General features: G+C 45.2%; 1 protein-coding gene across 1 annotated transcript in view; it reads right to left on the bottom strand.

The window, feature by feature from the left end:
• Positions 1 to 1,434: 1,434 nt before the first annotated feature.
• Positions 1,435 to 17,586, bottom strand: part of LOC143781727 (fucolectin-like) — a 111,426-nt gene continuing 95,274 nt past the window's right edge. Inside the window, exon 4 of the mRNA XM_077268474.1 lies at positions 1,435 to 1,714. Within this exon, the coding sequence (XP_077124589.1) occupies positions 1,552 to 1,714 (163 nt within the window). The 3' untranslated portion in view covers positions 1,435 to 1,551. The remainder of the gene's footprint in view (positions 1,715 to 17,586) is intronic.

The raw sequence follows: 17,586 nt of genomic DNA, 5'->3' as shown, positions 1-17,586 counted from the left end.
CCAGAATGGTGACCGGTCTGCAAATCATGTCCTATGAGGAACGGTTACAGGATTTGGGAATGTTTAGCTTGCAAAAAAGAAGACTGAGAGGAGACTTAATAGCTGTCTACAAATATCTCAAGGACTGTCACATTGTAGAAGGATCATCTTTATTATCATTTACACAAGGAAAGACTAGAAGCAATGCGATGAAACTGAATGGGAGGAGACACAAATTAGATATTAGAAAAAACTTTTTGACAGGGTGATCAATGGGTGAAACAGGCTGCAACGAGAGGTGGTGAGCTCTCCTTCCATGGAAGTTTTCAAACAGAGGCTGGACAGACATCTGTCTGGGATGATTTAGTGAATCCTGCTTTGAGCAGGGGGTTGGACCAGGTGACCCAGGAGGTCCCCTCCAAATCTACCATTCTGTGATTCTACTACACTTTGTCCAACCTTCCAATATAGTGGAACTACAGCGAGTACAAAGGAGGGCAATAAAATTAATAAAGGGGCTAGGGGGTACTACAATACCCAGAGAGATTAGAAAAATTAGGATTACTTAGTCTAGAAAAAAGACGACTGAGGGGCAATCTAATAACCAAGTATAAAGTATATAAGGGGACAATACAAATATCTCTCCAAGGATCTGTTTATACCAAGGAAGGTGATGGTCACAAAGGGGCATTCTCTGCGTCTGGAGCAGAGAAGGTTTTTCCACCAACATAGAAGAGGATTCTTTATTGTGCAGTGAGAATCTGGAATTCCTTGCCTGAGGAGGTGGTGATGGTGAACTCAGTCAAGGGGTTCAAGAGAGGCCTGGATGTCTTCCTGGAGCGTAGCAATATTGTACCTTACAGTTATTAGGTTCTTTAGACGGACGTAGATCTGGGGATTTATTCTGACGGAATATAAGCTGAACTGGATGCTAACTATGTTACTATGTTTTCACCGCTTCCTCAACGTCCTCATCCACTTAGACCTCTGCCTCCTGGTTCAAGATTACATTTTTTTACCCCCATTTAGGTTCCTTTTGCAGACTTCTAGTGCTCACTATGACCATTTTACAGGCATTTTAATACACCAAAGTTTCCATTGTGATGGGTTCAAATTCTGGGTCAGATTTGCGGTCAAGTTCATATAGGGAACCAAACTTTTAACTCTAGTTTGGCTAATCTCAACCATCCATGGGTCCTTTCATCCCTACTCTTTACTGAAGTCGAGCTTGTCTGAGCCTCCGACATGCTCGATTCAATTAATAAGCACTCAAGCATTTTACTGCTTGCTCATCACTAGTTATAATATCAAAGTGGGATTATAAAATTATTATTATCCATTATTTGCTCTGATTACATTTGGAGTTTTATTAAAACCTCATCTAGTAGAGACTCAGGGTTAGGGTTAGCCCACCTGAAATAGTTATTATAGAAAGGAAAAGAAATGAGGCCGTTTATGTTCTCAAATTTATTACTTTTACAATTGTGTTCATTCATTGGATTTTTAGCAATCAATCATTGAGCTTGGCTCTTTGGAATTTCTTAGCATAAAAAGGCCATTTTCAGCCTCAGGTCACACACACGGCTTCTCAATGCCCTCCGGATAGATCTCTACTTCACATAAATTGAGCATCTCTTCGCGTTCAGGGATTACAATACTGACATAACGTCCCACCATCCCAGGACAGCATACTCTGGTGACCAGTCCAGGTTCTGTCTCAGTAATAGTGCCACATCTAAAAAGAAAGACAAAACACAAATGATACCACAAATCTCAACTAAATCTGCAGTTATTACTGCTAAATAACGTGTTGTAAAGTCGTCAAAAAAATCCTATAATTCCAGATGTTCTAGCTCTTCACTCCTAGTTCTCTGTAAGGCATAAGCTTGTATGTTAGCAGCTTAGGATTTAAATTTGGCACTTCAACCCCATACATAACACGGCTTAGAGCAATGATTAACACTGACACTGGAAGGTTAACAGGTTTCTTCAATGTGAGATCTAGACTTTTATAATCAATGTCGTTGCAAGATGCCACCAATACAATGAACACAGCCCTACCTCATCAGATCACAAAACGTGAAGGATATCACAAAACAGCAGTGCAACAAAAATTCTCACAGGTACAGGGCCAGGGCACAAAAATAATCAGGCCCACATTCACCTCAGGTGTCCTGGTGCAGGCCATACCAGTTCCATGCCGTCTTAGTCCACAAAGTCTAACAATCTAGGCCACAGTTCTTACTGAGTATGGGTTCGTAAAAAACTGGACTTGAAGGCCAAATGACCTTACCACTCTGCATAAAAGCCACACTCCCTATTATTCAGTGTCTCAGGGTGTATTAAGCTCCAGAGCCACTCTACACAAAGGCCACACTCCATATCACTTTGTGTATTAGTTTCCAGTGCACTCTACACACAGGCCACACTCCATATCACTTTGTGTATTAGTTTCCAGTGCACTCTACACACAGGCCACACTCCATATCACTTTGTGTATTAGGTCCTAATGCCACTTTACACACAGGCCACACTCCATATCACTTTGTGTATTAGTTTCCAGTGCACTCTACACACAGGCCACACTCCATATCACTTTGTGTATTAGGTCCCAGTGTCACTCTACACACAGGCCACACTCCATATCACTTTGTGTATTAGTTCCCAGTGTCACTCTACACACAGGCCACACTCCATATCACTTTGTGTATTAGTTCCCAGTGTCACTCTATACACAGGCCACACTCCATATCACTTTGTGTATTAGTTCCCAGTGTCACTCTATACACAGGCCACACTCCATATCACTTTGTGTATTAGTTTCCAGTGCACTCTACACACAGGCCACACTCCATATCACTTTGTGTATTAGGTCCCAGTGTCACTCTACACACAGGCCACACTCCATATCACTTTGTGTATTAGGTCCCAGTGTCACTCTACACACAGGCCACACTCCATATCACTTTGTGTATTAGGTCCCAGTGCCATTTTACACACAGGCCACACTCCATATCACTTTGTGTATTAGTTCCCAGTGTCACTCTACACACAGGCCACACTCCATATCACTTTGTGTATTAGTTCCCAGTGTCACTCTACACAAAGGCCACACTCCATATCACTTTGTGTATTAGTTCCCAGTGTCACTCTACACAAAGGCCACACTCCATATCACTTTGTGTATTAGTTCCCAGTGTCACTCTACACACAGGCCACACTCCATATCACTTTGTGTATTAGGTCCCAGTGCCATTTTACACACAGGCCACACTCCATATCACTTTGTGTATTAGTTCCCAGTGTCACTCTACACACAGGCCACACTCCATATCACTTTGTGTATTAGTTCCCAGTGTCACTCTACACAAAGGCCACACTCCATATCACTTTGTGTATTAGTTCCCAGTGTCACTCTACACACAGGCCACACTCCATATCACTTTGTGTATTAGTTCCCAGTGCACTCTACACACAGGCCACACTCCATATCACTTTGCGTATTAGTTCCCAGTGTCACTCTACACACAGGCCACACTCCATATCACTTTGTGTACTAGGTCCCAGTGCCACTTTACACACAGGCCACACTCCATATCACTTTGTGTATTAGTTCCCAGTGTCACTCTACACAAAGGCCACACTCCATATCACTTTGTGTATTAGTTCCCAGTGCACTCTACACACAGGCCACACTCCATATCACTTTGTGTATTAGTTCCCAGTGCCACTCTACACAAAGGCCACACTCCATATCACTTTGTGTATTAGTTTCCAGTGCACTCTACACACAGGCCACACTCCATATCACTTTGTGTATTAGTTTCCAATGCACTCTACACACAGGCCACACTCCATATCACTTTGTGTATTAGGTCCCAGTGTCACTCTACACACAGGCCACACTCCATATCACTTTGTGTATTAGTTTCCAGTGCACTCTACACACAGGCCACACTCCATATCACTTTGTGTATTAGTTCCCAGTGTCACTCTACACACAGGCCACACTCCATATCACTTTGTGTATTAGTTCCCAGTGCACTCTACACACAGGCCACACTCCATATCACTTTGTGTATTAGTTTCCAGTGCACTCTACACACAGGCCACACTCCATATCACTTTGTGTATTAGGTCCCAGTGTCACTCTACACACAGGCCACACTCCATATCACTTTGTGTATTAGGTCCCAGTGCCACTTTACACACAGGCCACACTCCATATCATTTTGTGTATTAGTTCCCAGTGTCACTCTACACACAGGCCACACTCCATATCACTTTGTGTATTAGTTCCCAGTGTCACTCTACACAAAGGCCACACTCCATATCACTTTGTGTATTAGTTCCCAGTGCACTCTACACACAGGCCACACTCCATATCACTTTGTGTATTAGTTCCCAGTGTCACTCTACACACAGGCCACACTCCACATCACTTTGTGTATTAGTTCACAGTGCACTCTACACACAGGCCACACTCCATATCACTTTGTGTATTAGTTCCCAGTGCACTCTACACACAGGCCACACTCCATATCACTTTGTGTATTAAGCTCCAGAGCCACTCTACACAAAGGCCACACTCCATATCACTTTGTGTATTAGTTCCCAGTGTCACTCTACACACAGGCCACACTCCATATCACTTTGTGTATTAGTTCCCAGTGTCACTCTACACACAGGCCACACTCGATATCACTTTGTGTATTAGTTCCCAGTGTCACTCTATACACAGGCCACACTCGATATCACTTTGTGTATTAGTTCCCAGTGCCACTCTACACACAGGCCACACTCCATATCACTTTGTGTATTAGTTCCCAGTGTCACTCTACACACAGGCCACACTCCATATCACTTTGTGTATTAGGTCCCAGTGCACTCTACACACAGGCCACACTCCATATCACTTTGTGTATTAGTTCCCAGTGCCACTCTACACACAGGCCACACTCCATATCACTTTGTGTATTAGTTCCCAGTGCACTCTACACACAGGCCACACTCCATATCACTTTGTGTATTAGTTCCCAGTGCCACTCTACACACAGGCCATACTCCATATCACTTTGTGTATTAGTTCCCAGTGCACTCTACAAACAGGCCACACTCCATATCACTTTGTGTATAAGTTCCCAGTGCTCTCTACACACAGGCCACACTCCATATCACTTTGTGTATTAGTTCCCAGTGCTCTCTACACACAGGCCATACTCCATATCACTTTGTGTATTAGTTCCCAGTGCACTCTACAAACAGGCCACACTCCATATCACTTTGTGTATAAGTTCCCAGTGCTCTCTACAAACAGGCCACACTCCATATCACTTTGTGTATTGGTTCCCAGTGCTCTCTACACACAGGCCACACTCCATATCACTTTGTGTATTAGTTCCCAGTGCTCTCTACACACAGGCCACACTCGATATCACTTTGAGTATTAGTTCCCAGTGTCACTCTACACACAGGCCACATTCCATATCACTTTGTGTATTAGTTCCCAGTGCCACTCTACACACAGGCCACATTCCATATCACTTTGTGTATTAGGTCCCAGCCCCACCCTACACACAGGCCACACTCCATATCACTTTGTGTGTTAGTTTCCAGTGCACTCTACAAACAGGCCACACTCGATATCACTTTGAGTATTAGTTCCCAGTTGACTCTACACACAGGCCACACTCCATATCACTGTGTGTATTAGTTCCCAGTGCACTCTACACACAGGCCACACTCCATATCACTTTGTGTATTAGTTCCCAGTGCCGCTTTACACACAGGCCACACTCCATATCACTTTGTGTATTAGTTCTCAGTGCCACTTTACACACAGGCCACACTCCATATCACTTTGTGTATTAGGTCCCAGTGTCACTCTATACACAGGCCACACTCCATATCACTGTGTATTAGTTCCCAGTACCACACTACACACAGGCCACAGTCGATATCACTTTGTGTATTAGTTCCCAGTGCACTCTACACACAGGTCACACTCCATATCACTTTGTGTATTAGTTCCCAGTGCACTCTACACACAGGCCACACTCCATATCACTTTGTGTATTAGTTCCCAGTGCCACTCTACACACAGGCCACACTCCATATCACTTTGTGTATTAGACCATGTTGCCAATACGCACACAGGCCACACTCCATATCACTTTGTGTATTAGTTCCCAGTGCCACTCTACACACAGGCCACACTCCATATCACTTTGTGTATTAGTTCCCAGTGCACTCTACACACAGGCCACACTCCATATCACTTTGTGTATTAGTTCCCAGTGTCACTCTACACACAGGCCACACTCCATATCACTTTGTGTATTAGTTCCCAGTGCACTCTACACACAGGTCACACTCCATATCACTTTGTGTATTAGTTCCCAGTGTCACTCTACACACAGGCCACACTCGATATTACTTTGTGTATTAGTTCCCAGTGCCACTCTACACACAGGCCACACTCCATATCTCTTTGTGTGTTAGGTCCCAGTGCACTCTACACACAGGCCACACTCCATATCACTTTGTATAATAGTTCCCAGTGCACTCTACACACAGGCCACACTCCATATCACTTTGTGTATTAGTTCCCAGCCCCACCCTACACACAGGCCACACTCCATATCACTTTGTGTATTAGTTCCCAGTGTCACTCTACACACAGGCCACACTCCATATCACTTTGTGTACTAGTTCTCAGTGCCACTCTACACACAGGCCACACTCCATATCACTTTGTGTATTAGTTCCCAGTGCCATTCTACACACAGGCCACACTCCATATCACTTTGTGTATTAGTTCCCAGTGCCATTCTACACACAGGCCACACTCCATATCACTTTGTGTATTAGTTCCCAGTGCCACTCTACACACAGGCCACACTCCACATCACTTTGTGTATTAGTTCCCAGTGTCACTCTACACACAGGCCAAACTCCATATCACTTTGTGTATTAGTTCCCAGTGCCACTCTACACACAGGCCACACTCCATATCACTTTGTGTATTAGTTCCCAGTGCCACTCTACACACAGGCCACACTCCATATCACTTTGTGTATTAGTTCCCAGTGCACTCTACACACAGGCCACACTCCATATCACTTTGTTTATTAGTTCCCAGTGCCACTCTACAAACAGGCTACACTCCATATCACTTTGTGTATTAGACCATGTTGCCAATACGCACACAGGCCACACTCCATATCACTTTGTGTATTAGTTCCCAGTGCCACTCTACACACAGGCCACACTCCATATCACTTTGTTTATTAGGTCCCAGTGCACTCTACACACAGGCCACACTCCATATCACTTTGTGTATTAGTTCCCAGTGCACTCTACACACAGGCCACACTCCATATCACTTTGTGTATTAGTTCCCAGTGCCACTCTACACACAGGCCACACTCCATATCATTTTGTGTATTAGTTCCCAGTGCACTCTACACAAAGGCTACACTCCATATCACTTTGTGTATTAGTTCCCAGTGCCACTCTACACACAGGCCACACTCCATATCACTTTGTGTATTAGTTTCCAGTGCACTCTACACACAGGCAACACTCCATATCACTTTGTGTATTAGTTTCCAGTGCACTCTACACACAGGCCACACTCCATATCACTTTGTGTATTAGGTCCCAGTGTCACTCTACACACAGGCCACACTCCATATCACTTTGTGTATTAGGTCCCAGTGCCACTCTACACACAGGCCACACTCCATATCACTTTGTGTATTAGTTCCCAGTGCACTCTACACACAGGTCACACTCCATATCACTTTGTGTATTAGTTCCCAGTGTCACTCTACACACAGGCCACACTCGATATTACTTTGTGTATTAGTTCCCAGTGCCACTCTACACACAGGCCACACTCCATATCTCTTTGTGTGTTAGGTCCCAGTGCACTCTACACACAGGCCACACTCCATATCACTTTGTATAATAGTTCCCAGTGCACTCTACACACAGGCCACACTCCATATCACTTTGTGTATTAGTTCCCAGCCCCACCCTACACACAGGCCACACTCCATATCACTTTGTGTATTAGTTCCCAGTGTCACTCTACACACAGGCCACACTCCATATCACTTTGTGTACTAGTTCTCAGTGCCACTCTACACACAGGCCACACTCCATATCACTTTGTGTATTAGTTCCCAGTGCCATTCTACACACAGGCCACACTCCATATCACTTTGTGTATTAGTTCCCAGTGCCATTCTACACACAGGCCACACTCCATATCACTTTGTGTATTAGTTCCCAGTGCCACTCTACACACAGGCCACACTCCACATCACTTTGTGTATTAGTTCCCAGTGTCACTCTACACACAGGCCAAACTCCATATCACTTTGTGTATTAGTTCCCAGTGCCACTCTACACACAGGCCACACTCCATATCACTTTGTGTATTAGTTCCAAGTGCCACTCTACACACAGGCCACACTCCATATCACTTTGTGTATTAGTTCCCAGTGCACTCTACACACAGGCCACACTCCATATCACTTTGTTTATTAGTTCCCAGTGCCACTCTACAAACAGGCTACACTCCATATCACTTTGTGTATTAGACCATGTTGCCAATACGCACACAGGCCACACTCCATATCACTTTGTGTATTAGTTCCCAGTGCCACTCTACACACAGGCCACACTCCATATCACTTTGTTTATTAGGTCCCAGTGCACTCTACACACAGGCCACACTCCATATCACTTTGTGTATTAGTTCCCAGTGCACTCTACACACAGGCCACACTCCATATCACTTTGTGTATTAGTTCCCAGTGCCACTCTACACACAGGCCACACTCCATATCATTTTGTGTATTAGTTCCCAGTGCACTCTACACAAAGGCTACACTCCATATCACTTTGTGTATTAGTTCCCAGTGCCACTCTACACACAGGCCACACTCCATATCACTTTGTGTATTAGTTTCCAGTGCACTCTACACACAGGCAACACTCCATATCACTTTGTGTATTAGTTTCCAGTGCACTCTACACACAGGCCACACTCCATATCACTTTGTGTATTAGGTCCCAGTGTCACTCTACACACAGGCCACACTCCATATCACTTTGTGTATTAGGTCCCAGTGCCACTCTACACACAGGCCACACTCCATATCACTTTGTGTATTAGTTCCCAGTGTCACTCTATACACAGGCCACACTCCATATCACTTTGTGTATTAGTTCCCAGTGCCACTCTACACACAGGCCACACTCCATATCTCTTTGTGTGTTAGGTCCCAGTGCACTCTACACACAGGCCTCACTCCATATCACTTTGTATAATAGTTCCCAGTGCACTCTACACACAGGCCACACTCCATATCACTTTGTGTATTAGTTCCCAGCCCCACCCTACACACAGGCCACACTCCATATCACTTTGTGTATTAGTTCCCAGTGTCACTCTACACACAGGCCACACTCCATATCACTTTGTGTACTAGTTCTCAGTGCCACTCTACACACAGGCCACACTCCATATCACTTTGTGTATTAGTTCCCAGTGCCATTCTACACACAGGCCACACTCCATATCACTTTGTGTATTAGTTCCCAGTGCCATTCTACACACAGGCCACACTCCATATCACTTTGTGTATTAGTTCCCAGTGCCACTCTACACACAGGCCACACTCCATATCACTTTGTGTATTAGTTCCCAGTGCCACTCTACACACAGGCCACACTCCATATCTCTTTGTGTGTTAGGTCCCAGTGCACTCTACACACAGGCCACACTCCATATCACTTTGTGTATTAGTTCCCAGCCCCACCCTACACACAGGCCACACTCCATATCACTTTGTGTATTAGTTCCCAGTGCCACTCTACACACAGGCCACACTCCATATCACTTTGTGTATTAGTTCCCAGTGCCATTCTACACACAGGCCACACTCCATATCACTTTGTGTATTAGTTCCCAGTGCCATTCTACACACAGGCCACACTCCATATCACTTTGTGTATTAGTTCCCAGTGCCACTCTACACACAGGCCACACTCCACATCACTTTGTGTATTAGTTCCCAGTGTCACTCTACACACAGGCCAAACTCCATATCACTTTGTGTATTAGTTCCCAGTGCCACTCTACACACAGGCCACACTCCATATCACTTTGTGTATTAGTTCCCAGTGCCACTCTACACACAGGCCACACTCCATATCACTTTGTGTATTAGTTCCCAGTGCACTCTACACACAGGCCACACTCCATATCACTTTGTTTATTAGTTCCCAGTGCCACTCTACAAACAGGCTACACTCCATATCACTTTGTGTATTAGACCATGTTGCCAATACGCACACAGGCCACACTCCATATCACTTTGTGTATTAGTTCCCAGTGCCACTCTACACACAGGCCACACTCCATATCACTTTGTTTATTAGGTCCCAGTGCACTCTACACACAGGCCACACTCCATATCACTTTGTGTATTAGTTCCCAGTGCACTCTACACACAGGCCACACTCCATATCACTTTGTGTATTAGTTCCCAGTGCCACTCTACACACAGGCCACACTCCATATCATTTTGTGTATTAGTTCCCAGTGCACTCTACACAAAGGCTACACTCCATATCACTTTGTGTATTAGTTCCCAGTGCCACTCTACACACAGGCCACACTCCATATCACTTTGTGTATTAGTTTCCAGTGCACTCTACACACAGGCAACACTCCATATCACTTTGTGTATTAGTTTCCAGTGCACTCTACACACAGGCCACACTCCATATCACTTTGTGTATTAGGTCCCAGTGTCACTCTACACACAGGCCACACTCCATATCACTTTGTGTATTAGGTCCCAGTGCCACTCTACACACAGGCCACACTCCATATCACTTTGTGTATTAGTTCCCAGTGTCACTCTACACACAGGCCACACTCCATATCACTTTGTGTATTAGGTCCCAGTGCCACTCTATACACAGGCCACACTCCATATCACTTTGTGTATTAGTTCCCAGTGCCACTCTACACACAGGCCACACTCCATATCTCTTTGTGTGTTAGGTCCCAGTGCACTCTACACACAGGCCTCACTCCATATCACTTTGTATAATAGTTCCCAGTGCACTCTACACACAGGCCACACTCCATATCACTTTGTGTATTAGTTCCCAGCCCCACCCTACACACAGGCCACACTCCATATCACTTTGTGTATTAGTTCCCAGTGTCACTCTACACACAGGCCACACTCCATATCACTTTGTGTACTAGTTCTCAGTGCCACTCTACACACAGGCCACACTCCATATCACTTTGTGTATTAGTTCCCAGTGCCATTCTACACACAGGCCACACTCCATATCACTTTGTGTATTAGTTCCCAGTGCCATTCTACACACAGGCCACACTCCATATCACTTTGTGTATTAGTTGCCAGTGCCACTCTACACACAGGCCACACTCCATATCACTTTGTGTATTAGTTCCCAGTGCCACTCTACACACAGGCCACACTCCATATCACTTTGTGTATTAGTTCCCAGTGCACTCTACACACAGGCCACACTCCATATCACTTTGTTTATTAGTTCCCAGTGCCACTCTACAAACAGGCTACACTCCATATCACTTTGTGTATTAGACCATGTTGCCAATACGCACACAGGCCACACTCCATATCACTTTGTGTATTAGTTCCCAGTGCCACTCTACACACAGGCCACACTCCATATCACTTTGTTTATTAGGTCCCAGTGCACTCTACACACAGGCCACACTCCATATCACTTTGTGTATTAGTTCCCAGTGCACTCTACACACAGGCCACACTCCATATCACTTTGTGTATTAGTTCCCAGTGCCACTCTACACACAGGCCACACTCCATATCATTTTGTGTATTAGTTCCCAGTGCACTCTACACACAGGCCACACTCCATATCACTTTGTGTATTAGTTCCCAGTGCACTCTACACACAGGCCACACTCCATATCACTTTGTGTATTAGTTCCCAGTGCCACTCTACACACAGGCCACACTCCATATCATTTTGTGTATTAGTTCCCAGTGCACTCTACACAAAGGCTACACTCCATATCACTTTGTGTATTAGTTCCCAGTGCCACTCTACACACAGGCCACACTCCATATCACTTTGTGTATTAGTTTCCAGTGCACTCTACACACAGGCCACACTCCATATCACTTTGTGTATTAGTTTCCAGTGCACTCTACACACAGGCCACACTCCATATCACTTTGTGTATTAGTTTCCAGTGCACTCTACACACAGGCCACACTCCATATCACTTTGTGTATTAGTTTCCAGTGCACTCTACACACAGGCCACACTCCATATCACTTTGTGTATTAGGTCCCAGTGTCACTCTACACACAGGCCACACTCCATATCACTTTGTGTATTAGTTCCCAGTGCCACTCTACACACAGGCCACACTCCATATCACTTTGTGTATTAGTTTCCAGTGCACTCTACACACAGGCCACACTCCATATCACTTTGTGTATTAGTTTCCAGTGCACTCTACACACAGGCCACACTCCATATCACTTTGTGTATTAGGTCCCAGTGCCACTTTACACACAGGCCACACTCCATATCACTTTGTGTATTAGTTCCCAGTGTCACTCTACACAAAGGCCACACTCCATATCACTTTGTGTATTAGTTCCCAGTGCACTCTACACACAGGCCACACTCCATATCACTTTGTGTATTAGTTCCCAGTGTCACTCTACACACAGGCCACACTCCACATCACTTTGTGTATTAGGTCCCAGTGCAACTCTACACACAGGCCACACTCCATATCACTTTGTGTATTAAGCTCCTGAGCCACTCTACACACAGGCCACACTCCATATCACTTTGTGTATTAGTTCCCAGTGTCACTCTACACACAGGCCACACTCCATATCACTTTGTGTATTAAGCTCCAGAGCCACTCTACACAAAGGCCACACTCCATATCACTTTGTGTATTAGTTCCCAGTGTCACTCTACACACAGGCCACACTCCATATCACTTTGTGTATTAGTTCCCAGTGTCACTCTATACACAGGCCACACTCGATATCACTTTGTGTATTAGTTCCCAGGGTCACTCTATACACAGGCCACACTCGATATCACTTTGTGTATTAGTTCCCAGTGCCACTCTACACACAGGCCACACTCCATATCACTTTGTGTATTAGTTCCCAGTGTCACTCTACACACAGGCCACACTCCATATCACTTTGTGTATTAGGTCCCAGTGCACTCTACACACAGGCCACACTCCATATCACTTTGTGTATTAGTTCCCAGTGCCACTCTACACACAGGCCACACTCCATATCACTTTGTGTATTAGTTCCCAGTGCACTCTACACACAGGCCACACTCCATATCACTTTGTGTATTAGTTCCCAGTGCTCTCTACACACAGGCCACACTCCATATCACTTTGTGTATTAGTTCCCAGTGCTCTCTACACACAGGCCATACTCCATATCACTTTGTGTATTAGTTCCCAGTGAACTCTACAAACAGGCCACACTCCATATCACTTTGTGTATTGGTTCCCAGTGCTCTCTACACACAGGCCACACTCCATATCACTTTGTGTATTAGTTCCCAGTGCTCTCTACACACAGGCCACACTCGATATCACTTTGAGTATTAGTTCCCAGTGCCACTCTACACACAGGCCACATTCCATATCACTTTGTGTATTAGGTCCCAGCCCCACCCTACACACAGGCCACACTCCATATCACTTTGTGTGTTAGTTTCCAGTGCACTCTACAAACAGGCCACACTCGATATCACTTTGAGTATTAGTTCCCAGTTGACTCTACACACAGGCCACACTCCATATCACTTTGTGTATTAGTTCCCAGTGCCGCTTTACACACAGGCCACACTCCATATCACTTTGTGTATTAGTTCTCAGTGCCACTTTACACACAGGCCACACTCCATATCACTTTGTGTATTAGGTCCCAGTGTCACTCTATACACAGGCCACACTCCATATCACTTTGTGTATTAGTTCCCAGTACCACACTACACACAGGCCACAGTCGATATCACTTTGTGTATTAGTTCCCAGTGCACTCTACACACAGGTCACACTCCATATCACTTTGTGTATTAGTTCCCAGTGTCACTCTACACACAGGCCACACTCGATATTACTTTGTGTATTAGTTCCCAGTGCCAATCTACACACAGGCCACACTCCATATCTCTTTGTGTGTTAGGTCCCAGTGCACTCTACACACAGGCCACACTCCATATCACTTTGTATAATAGTTCCCAGTGCACTCTACACACAGGCCACACTCCATATCACTTTGTGTATTAGTTCCCAGCCCCACCCTACACACAGGCCACACTCCATATCACTTTGTGTATTAGTTCCCAGTGTCACTCTACACACAGACCACACTCCATATCACTTTGTGTACTAGTTCTCAGTGCCACTCTACACACAGGCCACACTCCATATCACTTTGTGTATTAGTTCCCAGTGCCATTCTACACACAGGCCACACTCCATATCACTTTGTGTATTAGTTCCCAGTGCCACTCTACACACAGGCCACACTCCACATCACTTTGTGTATTAGTTCCCAGTGTCACTCTACACACAGGCCAAACTCCATATCACTTTGTGTATTAGTTCCCAGTGCCATTCTACACACAGGCCACACTCCATATCACTTTGTGTATTAGTTCCCAGTGCCATTCTACACACAGGCCACACTCCATATCACTTTGTGTATTAGTTCCCAGTGTCACTCTACACACAGGCCAAACTCCATATCACTTTGTGTATTAGTTCCCAGTGCCATTCTACACACAGGCCACACTCCATATCACTTTGTGTATTAGTTCCCAGTGCCATTCTACACACAGGCCACACTCCATATCACTTTGTGTATTAGTTCCCAGTGCCACTCTACACACAGGCCACACTCCACATCACTTTGTGTATTAGTTCCCAGTGTCACTCTACACACAGGCCAAACTCCATATCACTTTGTGTATTAGTTCCCAGTGCCACTCTACACACAGGCCACACTCCATATCACTTTGTGTATTAGTTCCCAGTGCACTCTACACACAGGCCACACTCCATATCACTTTGTGTATTAGTTCCCAGTGCCACTCTACAAACAGGCTACACTCCATATCACTTTGTGTATTAGACCATGTTGCCAATATGCACACAGGCCACACTCCATATCACTTTGTGTATTAGTTCCCAGTGCCACTCTACACACAGGCCACACTCCATATCACTTTGTTTATTAGGTCCCAGTGCACTCTACACACAGGCCACACTCCATATCACTTTGTGTATTAGTTCCCAGTGCACTCTACACACAGGCCACACTCCATATCACTTTGTGTATTAGTTCCCAGTGCCACTCTACACACAGGCCACACTCCATATCACTTTGTGTATTAGTTCCCAGTGCACTCTACACAAAGGCTACACTCCATATCACTTTGTGTATTAGTTCCCAGTACCACTCTACACACAGGCCACACTCCATATCACTTTGTGTATTAGGTCCCAGTGCCACTCTACACACAGGCCACACTCCATATCACTTTGTGTATTAGTTCCCAGTGTCACTCTATACACAGGCCACACTCCATATCACTTTGTGTATTAGTTCCCAGTGCCACTCTACACACAGGCCACACTCCATATCACTTTGTGTATTAGTTCCCAGTGCACTCTACACAAAGGCTACACTCCATATCACTTTGTGTATTAGTTCCCAGTGCCACTCTACACACAGGCCACACTCCATATCACTTTGTGTATTAGTTCCCAGTGCACTCTACACACAGGCCACACTCCATATCACTTTGTGTATTAGTTCCCAGTGCACTCTACACACAGGCCGCACTCCATATCACTTTGTGTATTAGTTCCCAGTGCACTCTACACACAGGCCACATTCCATATCACTTTGTGTATTAGGTCCCAGCCCCACCCTACACACAGGCCACACTCCATATCACTTTGTGTGTTAGTTTCCAGTGCACTCTACAAACAGGCCACACTCGATATCACTTTGAGTATTAGTTCCCAGTTGACTCTACACACAGGCCACACTCCATATCACTTTGTGTATTAGTTCCCAGTGCCACTTTACACACAGGCCACACTCCATATCACTTTGTGTATTAGTTCTCAGAGCCACTTTACACACAGGCCACACTCCATATCACTTTGTGTATTAGGTCCCAGTGCCACTCTACACACAGGCCACACTCCATATCACTTTGTGTATTAGTTCCCAGTGTCACTCTATACACAGGCCACACTCCATATCACTTTGTGTACTAGTTCTCAGTGCCACTCTATACACAGGCCACACTCCATATCACTTTGTGTATTAGTTCCCAGTACCACACTACACACAGGCCACAGTCGATATCACTTTGTGTATTAGTTCCCAGTGCACTCTACACACAGGCCACACTCCATATCACTTTGTGTATTAGGTCCCAGTGCCACTCTACACACAGGCCACACTCCACATCACTTTGTGTATTAGTTCCCAGTGCACTCTACACACAGGCCACATTCCATATCACTTTGTGTACTAGTTCTCAGTGCCACTCTATACACAGGCCACACTCCATATCACTTTGTGTATTAGTTCCCAGTACCACACTACACACAGGCCACAGTCGATATCACTTTGTGTATTAGTTCCCAGTGCACTCTACACACAGGCCACACTCCATATCACTTTGTGTATTAGTTCCCAGTGTCACTCTACACACAGGCCACACTCCATATCACTTTGTGTATTAGTTCCCAGTGCCACTCTACACACAGGCCACACTCCACATCACTTTGTGTATTAGTTCCCAGTGTCACTCTACACACAGGCCAAACTCCATATCACTTTGTGTATTAGTTCCCAGTGCCACTCTACACACAGGCCACACTCCATATCACTTTGTGTATTAGTTCCCAGTGCCACTCTACACACAGGCCACACTCCATATCACTTTGTGTATTAGTTCCCAGTGCCACTCTACACACAGGCCACACTCCATATCACTTTGTGTATTAGTTCCCAGTGTCACTCTATACACAGGCCACACTCCATATCACTTTGTGTACTAGTTCTCAGTGCCACTCTATACACAGGCCACACTCCATATCACTTTGTGTATTAGTTCCCAGTACCACACTACACACAGGCCACAGTCGATATCACTTTGTGTATTAGTTCCCAGTGCACTCTACACACAGGCCACACTCCATATCACTTTGTGTATTAGGTCCCAGTGCCACTCTACACACAGGCCACACTCCACATCACTTTGTGTATTAGTTCCCAGTGCACTCTACACACAGGCCACATTCCATATCACTTTGTGTACTAGTTCTCAGTGCCACTCTATACACAGGCCACACTCCATATCACTTTGTGTATTAGTTCCCAGTACCACACTACACACAGGCCACAGTCGATATCACTTTGTGTATTAGTTCCCAGTGCACTCTACACACAGGCCACACTCCATATCACTTTG

The sequence above is a fragment of the Ranitomeya variabilis genome, chromosome 6 (assembly GCF_051348905.1).
Source record: "Ranitomeya variabilis isolate aRanVar5 chromosome 6, aRanVar5.hap1, whole genome shotgun sequence".
Lineage (NCBI taxonomy): Eukaryota > Metazoa > Chordata > Amphibia > Anura > Dendrobatidae > Ranitomeya > Ranitomeya variabilis.
The sequence above is the reverse complement of the archived record's forward strand: the minus strand, read 5'-3'. Positions and strand labels throughout refer to the sequence as shown.